Genomic DNA, 12,187 nt, shown 5'->3' with positions numbered 1-12,187 from the left:
GCACGGAGGACAGTTGGTTGATTGGTTGCGTGACTGGATGGATGGTTGGTTGCGTGACTGGATGGATGGTTGGTTGGCTGGTGGGACTGATGGTGCTTTGGATAGTCGGTTGGTTGACTGACTGGTTTCTGGTTGATTGATTGGATGGACAAACAGTTGGTTGAACAATTTAATGAATAAAGTCAGAGGTGGTCATCTTCCCACAGCCTAATACTGCCTCTGTGCATTTTCATACATAAAAATAAGTGGAAATGGATTCCCACTTAGAGCTAGAAAAGTGCAATGTATGTTAGTTATCCAGTGACTCATTTCACAGGTGGTCTAGCACAGCGGTTAAAGGTACAGGCTGTGCAGGCAGAGTAGCTTCCAACTGTGGCTCTGAAAGTAATAAGCCTTGCCTTAGTTTCCTCAGCTATACACTGGGGATAGAAACACCCCCAGAGTCATGGTGAGGATGAATGAGATAGTATATGGAAACTTTATAGCACAGCTCCTGTCCTGTGGTAAGCCCTCAATAAACATTAGCTATCAAATGAAAATGTCTGCAGACACATGTAGTGGTTCGCCTGAACCTAAAACCTCAGGTGGAAGCCACATACAAACTTTAGTCCCTTGGGCATAGCAAGCACAAGGTAGGATATCTTCCTCAGTACTAATATCTGCTTTAATAGCCTTGGGGATGGAGCCTCATTAAGATATCATTTTGAAGGTTCATACCTTGAAAATTAAGTGTGGCATAGGCTGGATCGCTGAACTTGATCTGATGCTCAAATATCCCCATTTTGCACTTTTTAAAGCTATCATCCATTTCCCATTTTGATTCTAAAGTTTTGGCTTCAGGCACCTAGTTGACATAGTTTTAAAAAGAAAAGCCAGGCCCCTTTCCATCCTTTCAGCAGACTCTTTCCATGTGTCATTCCCTTTCATAGCTTTTAATTAAGTCTTTGAGACCATGTCCCTCCACTCCCCCAACTGCCCTCAAGTGATCAGGTCCCCATTAAAAACAGCTGTGGGGGCTCATTAAGTTCACGTGCTTCTGGCTTCTCTTCTCTACTGAAGACCTGGCACAACTCCCACACACTTATCAGACACACTTTGCCTCGGATCTGATCCAGTCCCTCTGTCTCCCCCTGCAGTGGCCTCCCTGGGCCCTTGACTTGAGTGTCCTGGGCTCCTGGGTGGAGTCAGTCTGGCCAGATGTCTTCCAGGCTTATAGATACCTCTTCATGGAGGGCCTGGCCATGGGCCTAACTGAGGACTTTAAGGAGCTTCATTCCACCCAAGGGACTGTTAACTTCAGAACCTGAGAGGCAACCTGTCTCACGCTGACTTCTTCCTTCAGGACCTATTTATTGAGCCCTCCTGACATCCCTGGTACCTCCAGCCCCCAGGAGTCAATGGGATGCAGAGTCAGAGATAGACCCTGTCCTCCAGGAGCTAACTGGTTAGAAGGGGAGATGAGCACATGTGCTTATCAGCTGACTTGCCTCCACAACCTCTTGCTACAAACTGTGTGACAACTTCTGTCTCCAAAAGATACTCATAAAGAGGGCACACAGCAGGTGCTGAAGAGACACAAACATGGTTCTCTGAGGACTCATAACGCACCTTGCACCATGCTCAGCAATTTGCACTCGCTGGCCTACTTAATCTTCTCTTTGAAATAGTTGTTGCTGTCTCCATCATGCAGATAAGGAAACTGAGACTGGGAGTGTTAAAAGGCTTTTCTCAAAGTCATGCTGGTTCCAAGTGTCCAAGTCTCTGATTCTCAAGCTAGTATCTTAGCCTCAGAGCTAATACCACCTTCCAGGGAACACAGCTTAGTGCTAATGTTTCTCACTTCGATATTCTTCCTCCCCAGTTTTCCTTACTATCTGTGACAGCCCAACTACCATGGCCTGGTTTGGGGCTCTAACCTCAGGTATCTTACCTAACCTGCTTTTGAGACCAGAAATCAGACTTTCTGAACAATATTGAGGCAACAAAGAGTTGAAGAAAGTTGCCTTTTAAGGCAACCGTCACCAGCTCTTTATTTCTGCCTTTTCCAGACAACTTCATCTTTGAATGTTTTGTCACAGGTGGCTGTGGAATGGGTGCTTGCCATGTCTGTCAAACTTAGAGTTCCTGCTTTGCCCAAGCCCTTCAGCCTGTCATTCTGCCCTTGTCACAAAGGGATGGACAGACTCCTGAGAAGTTCAGCTTAATTTGGGGCAGAAGTAGCATAGTGAGGGAAAGCCGACAAAATATCTCTTCTATTTCCTTTTACTGGAGGAGGGAGAATGGAAAAGACAATTAACTACTGTAAAGAGACATAGAGAAAACAATTTATCCAGACTAGAATCTAGCTAATTCTACTCTGATTCTTTCATAACACAGCACTCTGCTCACTTAACTTCAGGGGCCTTACTCCATTCCACCGTACTTCCCAATAATTTAATCCAAGTGCTTGTTGGCAGGGAGATGTTTATGAAGTCATCACAGTGACTGAATATCCCTAATGTAACAATATTGCCTGTAATGAAAACTAAATGACACCTTTCAGATTAAGGGACCCAGTTCTACCTCAGTGACACAACATCCTTGCAAGGTTGACAATCTTTGTTGCATACTGTCACTTCTGTTTCTTCCATACCAGATGAGAGTGGAAACAGAGGCTGATAACTGTGAAGTGAATCTCCTAATGCCCAGTCCAACGTTGATTCCATGCAGTGCTGTCTGTTATAAGGGGCTGAGGTCATCATTTCCAAGAAATGAGGGTGGGGAAAGAACCAAATATTTATGTCAAATTATGAAACATTTTATTGAAGCTTCATCTCTAAATAGAGTGGAAATGGTGAAATATATTTTATTTTACTTAACAAATTTAAACTTAATAAATTTGTAACTGTAGTCATATCCTGATTCTATTAACAAAGAACATGTTTGGTTTGGGAGTGGGGAGTATAATATTTCAGATAAAATTATAAAAATCAAAATATTTAATCCTTCACTTTATATTTGATTTTCTCAAAGTGATCACAAGGGAGGTGACATATAGTGGACTTTAATCAGTTTCCCCGGGAGCTTCTCTTATTCTCTTCCTTTTGAAATCATTCTCTCTGGAAGCATCTTTCATGTTATTGGTGGTGATGTTTTGTTTTTCCTGAGTGTTTTATCTCTTGTGGGTACTGATGTGCCAGTGGTTTCATGTGTGATTGGAGCTGATCTCCAGTATCACCCTCATGGACTTCAGGAAATATTGCTTCTTTCCCAAGATTTTCAGTTGCCTTGTGTTTGTCTTGTATTGTCTAATATTTGCAGAGAAAGACTGACCACAAAGTTATAGGTCTAATAGCAGTAATACCGATTGACTAGGGATGTTTGGGTAGGAATTTATTTTATAGTTAGGGATGGAGGGTAAGTTAGGATGACTTTGGATTCTCTACACAATTGTAAGGATTTGGAGAGTCAGTATATGGAGGCCACTCCTATGCTCAGCAGGTTGTTTTATTGATTGAATGGAGGTTAAGCTCCCTTTGCATCAAGGTCTATATCTCCAATTTGTCTCATATGATCCAATTAACTTAAAATTAAATTGAAATCTGCACATACCTCGTGGCTGCCATATTGGACAGCCGGGCTCTGTGAGTGCTTTCACAGTGCTGTTTCCTACAAAAGGGGAACGTCTGTCAGGACTCCCAGCTGGGCCAATATAGCGTCCATGCAGCCAAGAGCTTCTCTGAAGAACAAGAGTGTGACCTTCACCTGGCCCCTTTGAATAACCGAGAGAAACTTGCTCACCAAAGCAGCCAGTTCTTTTCTGAAAGGTGCTAGCAAGGCTTTTAATTTCCTGCTGAATCTCCACCATTGCCTACTAATAAAGGATGCATCTTTCTAACTAGCTTACTGCTGTACTTCTGTGTCTCGCTAGAATCAACTCTGTGGATAAGTAAATGTCCCAGAAAAAAAGCAGCCCTGCAGTGGCCTGGAGTTAGGGGACTTTAGCTCACGGTAAAGATATGTTACAAATTAAATGTTGCAGTCGGTATGTAAAGCTGCAATAAATAGAAACTGAGTTACATCAAGGACGGAATTAAACCTTAAATTTAAACTCCACAGCACTGTAATTAAAACTTAGCCTGTAGCAAATCATTCACTTGAGATTAAAGTAGTGTGGGGGAAGCAGAGGTTTGGGCTTACCTTGCTACAATTTATAAGTCTGAGCTACCAAAAGCTAACAGCCCTGCCCCCAAATCCAGCTCCCAATTAAAAACACAGTTTGAAAACCTTTAGGAGGCCTGAGGGGCCCCTTTAACAGAAGTCTGCCCCTTCCCCCCTGCCTAAGTCTATGAACAAATTAAAAAATATTACCTGGTCCCCTGATGGTCTTCTGAGCTGACACGGTGTTTTCATTAATACATCATTAGAGTCATGGCATTGTGCTGTCGTTTTGCTTTCAAAACAGCCTGCACTTCAGCCACTGTTAATACAGGTTCAGAGGCCTCTGGACACTTTGTTCCTGGGAAATATTATTCAGGTCATATAAACTTTTAAAAAGGAAGACAAACTGTAATGAATAATTTTTAAATGCATTTTCTTTTTATCCCAATCTGGGATGTTCAAGGCTTGCTTAGTGTTTAAAGTTTATTTGTTAGTTTTGCAAAACAAGTGCTGGGGTCAGCCTAACTTTGTGCTTAACTCCAAGAGCCAGCTGGCATTTCCAGTTCCCCCAAAACAGCCTACAATAGGTGTCTCTCAGGTTGGAAGTACATCATTGCATGTAAAAGCAGTCTGAGGACCCAAAGTTGAAACTGTGGTGTTTTTGTTTTCTAGACTGTAAATTGTTACCTCATAGACAATAATGGATTTATTCTGGTATCTGAAGACTACACTCAGGTGAGTGAGGAATTTCTACCTACTTACAGTAAGGATCCCAGACTGTGCTTGGGTCAAGGGAAGTGAAATATGGTGTTGAAACTTTGAGACAATGATCTGTATTTGAGAGGTAATAGCAGGAGATTATAAAACCTTATTTCCACCCCTTTAAGAATGTCACAGCCTACTTCTCAGCAGGCCCTAAAGAGATTTTACCTCCAGGGAGGAGAGGAGGGGTGCCGAGCCCAGGCTCTGCTCTCTTACACATAAAATGTTCCATTTATAGAACTCTTTACCTCAAGTGTGGAGGTGCCTGAAAGAGTTCGGCTAATTTTAAGGAGGTTTTCTCCTTTTAATATTTTGATATTTTATCTTTATATATAATTTATACATCCACACAAATATATGTATATATGTATGTCAACATAATTATTCTTTATGGCTTTCTTTCTGGTTTTTCCTTTTTAAAAGTCAGTTATCTGAGTCCAAGGATTAAGTTGGGTTCTCAACACTGAGGGCCAAGAATCCACATATAGTTAAAGAATGTTTTTCATTTGATGCAGCCGTGTGCAGTGTCGGGGCAGGAGGGAGAGATGGAAAGAAACCAAGCTAGGGTGCTCAGCAAAGAAAGCTCCACTTTTATTTGGAAATCAAAGTAAGAGTTAAAATCAATAGCATTGTAATAGAGAAACATGAGTTTCTCCTTTAAAACTTGGTGCCTGAAAGCTTTCTCTGCAGTTAATGAAATTAGCATGTTAAAGTCAAATCCAAATCAGTTTAGCCATATGGTATAGGAAAGAAACACCAGAGGTGGAGGCAGATGGTTTCTGATGTGAGCTCTCTTCCTTAACTCGATTTGGAATATTGGGTACATCCCTTAACTTGCTGGGACTCCTGGTGGGGTCTATGAACGGAGGATGGTTGACTGCAGAAGTCTTCTTCTACTCTAATACTTGAGGATGCTAGCATTTTATAATGAGGTTTCATTTACATCATTTAAAATGTTTCAATAGTCAGCAGTGTGATAGACCCATTAATGCCTAATAAATTAGTTAATTGTCCTTAAGTATGGCTCCTTAGGGTCTGAGCTCAGTGGCTTGTTAATCTGTGAACTCTGGCTCCAGGTAACATGTGGAATTGTGCTTCAGTTTTCCCTCTTATCTATGAGAATGTTGTGGGATTTTAAATGTACCTTTGGTCGATGGTAATTACATAGTTGAGACTCAAACTGCTCACAAATGGTCTCCTCAGATGCTGGACGTCACTAGATGTTGGACAGTTGATGGACATTAGACAGGAAGGATAAGCACATGAGATGTGGTCAGTTTCATGGGAGCAGGAATGGCCATAGGCCTATGGTAATGTGCCCCTGTGTCTGGGAGGAGTGAGAACCCAAATTAATCCCCTGTGAAGATGAGCTCTGTCGTCCTGCCATAATCATGGAGGGCTGAGATGAGAACCTGATCCTGGTGGGGAACGACATGGCACATGTCTTTCAGTGGTGAGTCTTGGACCAGCCAACACAATGAGCCACTGGAATAGTGGCCTCTCCTAAGCCATAGCCACTACATGTGGCCTCTGCTCCCTCCTTTACTCATGGGTGGAATAGCCCACGGAGCCTGCCCTGCCCCAGCTTCTTTAATGTCTGGTTTCTGTACCCCAATTAGGTTAATTCTTCTTCATCTAACAACCAGTTCCACTGACACTGGCATATTTACACACAGGAAATGCTCATGTCCTTGTTGCTCCCAACAGCAGCACATACCCACAGAGTTGGCCAAAAGTTCAAGTTTCCCTGGAGTGAAAAAGGCAATGCTCAATCTTCAATCAGTGAAATGTCATTTCCTTCTTTCCTCCTCTTTTCTGACTTTTTGGCAAAGCCTGTATGTGCCTTTCTGCCTGAAAACTCCTAAGAGCCTACTTGAGGTCACACCATTACAAGGAAATTAGGATTTAGTTAATACAAAGTCTATGGACTTTATGTAGAAGCTTCCCCAGTGGCTCAGCAGTGAAGAATATGCCTGCCAGTGCAGGAGACACAGGTTCAATCTTTAGGTCGGGAAGATCTCCTGGAGAAGGAAATGGCAACTCACTCCAGTATCCTTGCTGGGAAAATTCCATGGACAGAGAGCCTGAAAGGTGACAGTCTGTGAGGTTGCAAAGAGTTGGAGATGAATGAGCACATACACACATGTGGAATTTATGTGATTTGGGCTCTGAGTGTAATGCTCTCTACTCTCCGCCACATAAGATACAAATTCTGAGAGCACCCACAGTAGACATGGGGATTCTCTACTGGTCTGCACTGGCCCCTTCCAGTCTGTTGGCAGAGGAAGGTTGTTGGTCCAAGCTCTGTTCTGCCATACTGGATACATCTTCCCCCTTGGCTCCAGGAGTCTGGAGGGATGCCCGAGGATGTTAATCCTTCATTCCACCATTCAGTGTTTGCAAATCTTGGCCAACACCAAGAACTAGACTTGCAGAAGCAGAAGCTTAGCACTGGGGGAGTGCCCTGAAGATAGTCCCAGAGCTGGAGTCAGCCATTGGAGGTCTGATTGGCCGAGCCTTCTCTTCCCAGATCTGGACAGCTTTATTCTTGGTCAACATATTAGCTGCCTATGGACAAAATGAAGATGTTCCTCAGAAAGTGACTTAGAGAAAGGATGTTTTCTCCACTGTAGCAAATTTATAGAGCCGATGAAGAAGGGATGTATATCCCTCCTGTATATCCCTAAACAGGTCATTTAGGAATTACAAACAATTCTTTTTCTTACTGCTTAGGAAGCCCTTTCACAGTCTGTTTCTGTCTGTATGAAGTAGTGTTTTATTCCCAAGGAATTGAGAGCAGATTAATGCGTACTGCCTCCTTCCAAGAGTGTGTGTGCATGTGCTCCTACATGCGCGTGTATGTGCACATATGTGCACATGTGTGCATGTGTGTGTTATTTCCAGCACTTAGCACGTGTTATTCAATGCCACTCTTACCCCACCCCTCACCCCTGCCATGTATTTGAAACATCCGCATCTGCTTATTTGTTCACTCTGTACTCCCATAACTTCTCATGACTATTAAGACCTTTTCCATGTTTATGTAATAGTAGTCCTGAAAACCTCCTTTTGCCCTTGTCAGCTCCAGGACACAAACTGTGTCCATTTTTATTTCTTCTCTGGTGTTTGGGCGCATTATTTATCTACACTTCCTCTTGGGTCGTCTTTTCTTCCCCACAGACTGGAGACTTTTTTGGTGAGGTGGAGGGAGCTGTGATGAACAAATTGTTAACAATGGGCTCCTTTAAAAGGTAAGGATTTTATGGTTCCTTGCCCCCTCCCTCCCGAGAAAGGTTGCCTAAATAAAATAAAACAAACCAAGGTCAAATAAAGCAAGCCCAGACTTGACCCCATGGCTGTGTTCATGCTCCAGAAGATCTCCTGAAATTTGATGCCTTTTGCATGAGTGTTAAGAGTCTCAGAAACTCAGCTCACAATGCGTTCCCTGTTCCCCTAACATAGCATTTACTAGAGGCCGGTCCTGAAGTCAGGGCCTGCACTGGAAGGAGATTATATTGGTCTGAAGCAAGTGATTGCAGAGAAGTAGGAAACATTTTCATCTGGTCAAAAAAGGAAGAGAGTGTCTTGTCTCACATTGACAAACTGGTGAAACTTGCTAGAAATCTGGAACTCAGGGATGGAAAGTGATGTTTAGAGACTCGATACAATTTTAGAAAAGCAAGTAAAAATTCACAAAACATGCTCCCAGATAGAGGTAAGTTTAAATCTGCTGCTAGAACACAGCCGAGAGGTTTCAGAATTCATGGTAAGGACTGCTCAGTTGAGTTGCAAGGGCTCCTTTTGACTCTTGAGTGAAGCGCACAGCCCCGTGTCCCTCTTGGGCAGGCCAGCCATACCTGTGGGAACACCAGAGCTGATGGGAAGGGACGTTGCCCTGCGCGACCAGGATGCCAGTGATGCCCCCCAGAAGTCAATTCTTCCTCGCCTCAGCCTCCCAGGGAGAGTGGTGGCCTCTGAAGTGGTACTTTCGCGGACATATTTGATGCTGTTAAATATATAATATCAGGAAATACAAGGATGGAACCCAGCTCGCCTGTGAGAGCTATTGCACAGTGGTTGCCAGTGGGAAAGACAGTCCCCGAGTTTATTACTCCCCTGCAGCTGAATGGACAGGAAGTTTTAGCTCAGGAAATCAGACTTTTAAGCTAGTCAGTAAGACCAACTGAGCGCTGTGCTGAAAGCAGGGAATTCAAAAATGATGACCCAATTTTTGAGATTCTGTAGCTTGTTTGTGCCAGAAAGAGGGAAACAAGAAATGATATGTTAAAATGGCATAACTCCAGCACTTCTGCAACCTCTGACACACTTGCTTTCCAGCCTGCCTGAGTGTTCACCCCTGCTCAATTCCCTCTTTAAAATTCAAGTACATTTTTTGCCAGGAGTCATTGTGCATAAGCTTGAAAATTGGGCGTGGAGCTGCCCTGGGGTTGCTGTGCTGGGTTGTCTGCCGTCCGAGGCACCCCGGCTTCTTGTATCTTTACATGGATGTGTACATTTGTGTTGTGTTAGCTTGTTTTCAACTTGGTGGGAGTAGGGAGAGACGAAAGAGGGAGAATAATCACACACGTGTTTCTCATTTGAAAGCATATTTTTCAACTTTTTTTTTTTTTAACAAAATTACTTTTTTCCCCCTCTTCCCTCTTGGATATTCCTTTCAAACAGTTTGGTGGGAGAGAGGGAAGGTTGAAGCAGTATTTTAAGTTCCTAGATTTCTCGTTACTGTGGATGAAGTATGAACAACTTGAATTTAGAGCTTTCTTCTACAAAAGTGGCTAACATCTGAGAAAAGGGGAAGGTTGGGACTCTCTCTTCGATTTTAACAGCAAGTGCTGTCATCCAGGAATTACCTGACAAACCTCCTAGCCCTCTTTGAAAGGCCCCTCATGAGGCCAGGACAGAAATTAGAGTGTGAGATTTCAAGTCAGATGGATTGGGTTCAAATCCAGGTTCTTGACATTTTCTAGCTGCATGGCTCAGAGTTAGTCAGTCATGTTACCACCCCAAGCTTTGGTTTCCTTACATGAAAAATGAAGATGCTAATAATAATTACTTGCAAAGGTTTCTGTCAGAGTTAAGGAGATAACAATAAGCATAAAGTTCTGACGCAGTGCCTGGCATATATTAAAGGCTCCGTAATTGCTAGCTGCTGCTATGATTTTTGTTGCTATGGATCTTTGATTTTCCTTTTTACCTTGCACCAGATGATTTTTTTTTTAATTCACAATTTCACAACAGGCTTCCCATGACACCTGGCAATGGGGTCTCCATCTAGTATTGGGGTACTGCCGTCCTTTTGGAACTCAAACATTCATGCCCTTGCCTTTTCCAGCATGCTTACTCAGAGAATAAGGTTGACAGTCCTTTTTATCAGAAAAAGTCTGTATTTCAGAAGCCCTGAAAGGATGTAGCTGAAAATAATGGTGTGATGTCAGGCACCGTATTTAACTGCACCCCACTCCCAAATACAGGGTGTATGGAGGCTGAGTTGCTTTGGTGACACGACTGAGCCCTGGTAAAGGTCAAGGTCCATTCACCTAGTTGACCTGCCATCTCAGCATCTTGGACAGTGCACCCTGGCACAAAGTTTCTTTGTTTGGTCTACTCATACCCAGTCCTAAAGAAACTCCTTTCATACCCAAAAGCCTGCAAACCATCTTCTTCAGAACAGCAGAGCTCAAAGTGAAGAATGAATGCCATCTCCCTTTATCAACCTCCTTTTATCTCTCCCCACTGATCCATAGTCACTGCCTCTCTCTCTAAAGCAAAACGATGCTTGCCTACTTGGCACGGACTCTTTCTTTGGTTGCTTGGCCACTTACCGGTGTCTTGATGGCTAGTCTACTTAGTGGTGCCATCAGAGGGAAAGAGCATCCGCTTGTGGTCTGCAGTGCCATGTGGGAGGAAGAGAAGACACTGATCTGTGCAAACAAATTACCAACTTGAGGGAGCTTTGAGAAGGTTCTTCAGTTTCACGTGCAAGCAGTCTAAGAGGTATGGTGGTCTCTCTTGGTTGCTTAGGCTGAGTCTTTGATTCAACTCTATCCACTCAGCTTATAGAAAGCATAGTGCTCAGGGCCAGATAACATACATGGCCTCAGCAATATGAGAATGATGCAGGTAGCAGTAGCTATCTTCCAGGAGCACCTACCACATACCAGGCCTAGGCTGCAAACAGATCTTAACTCTTGCAGTCCTTTCCTGCAACTCGAGAGACAGGTGTAAACAGGACCAGTGCCTAATCTGCCGTGTCCAGTGCAAAATGAAAATGGGGGACTTTGCTCAAAAATTACTGAGAATTTCATGACAGCAAGAGCAGAGCAGTAAACAAAGCATGCAGCCCTTCCAAATGGTAGGGTTCTGTGCAGTTACACAGGCCACATGCCCATGAAGCTGGATCTACATGTGTATACGTGTGTGTGTGTGAGTTGCTCAGTCATGTCTGACTCTTTTCAACCCCATGGACTGTGGTCTACCAGGCTTCTCTGTCCATAGAATTCTCCAGACAAGAATACTGGAGTGGGTTGCCATTCCCTTCATATAAAGTGGAGCTTGGAAAGGTTAAGAACTTGTCTCCATATAACAGAGTGATAACAGAACTGGATTCAAACATCCTGCAGTCTAAGCAAGCACCAGGAGAATTTTCTAGCCTCTGCTTTTTACCTGGTTCTGTATACAGGAGCATTGTGTAGTGCATGGAGCTTCCTTCAGTTTTGTCTGAGACAAAGTGAAGCATAGCCAAGGAGGATGTTGGCTCAGCAGTAACTTATCTGGGTGAGCAGAACTTTCAGGAAGGGAGGCCAGCCGAATGATAAGATCACCCAGATTTCTTTTAACTGAAGTTGATAAATCATTAAACCAAGTCATGTTCCCAGGCTTCACATATTTTCTCATAAGATACCATATTCCTGGTCAGCTTTTTGTGTTTATTTCTTTATTCTTATCATGGAGAGTAAATGAACTCCCTAAGTAGCCCTGACTCATTTAGGGCTTTTCGTTTTAGCTGTTTTCTTTTAACCCAAGTTCGTATCCAGTAAGAGCTTGTATTCATATTTCTCAGAAGCCACACTCCATGGCAGTGACATTGCCCTTTTCAAAACTACTAAAAGAATATCTGCTTTCAAAATATTTTTATTAGAATTCATTTATTTCCACCCCTTCTTGCCCCCAGTGATGCAAACTCAGTGTCAAATATCTAGGGGAAAGTGAGAAAAAAATATATATAGCCGATCATAGGAGAGTCCAGATTTCTGATAGGGTTTCTTTG

General features: G+C 43.2%; 1 protein-coding gene across 1 annotated transcript in view; it reads left to right on the top strand.

The window, feature by feature from the left end:
* The window catches only part of CACNA2D3 (calcium voltage-gated channel auxiliary subunit alpha2delta 3), a 901,045-nt gene that overhangs the window by 813,704 nt on the left and 75,154 nt on the right, over window positions 1-12,187 (top strand). Inside the window, exons 30-31 of the mRNA XM_070359574.1 lie at window positions 4,813-4,875; window positions 8,083-8,153. Of these exons, the coding sequence (XP_070215675.1) occupies window positions 4,813-4,875; window positions 8,083-8,153 (134 nt within the window). The remainder of the gene's footprint in view (window positions 1-4,812; window positions 4,876-8,082; window positions 8,154-12,187) is intronic.

The sequence above is a fragment of the Bos mutus genome, chromosome 22 (assembly GCF_027580195.1).
Source record: "Bos mutus isolate GX-2022 chromosome 22, NWIPB_WYAK_1.1, whole genome shotgun sequence".
Lineage (NCBI taxonomy): Eukaryota > Metazoa > Chordata > Mammalia > Artiodactyla > Bovidae > Bos > Bos mutus.
The sequence above is the reverse complement of the archived record's forward strand: the minus strand, read 5'-3'. Positions and strand labels throughout refer to the sequence as shown.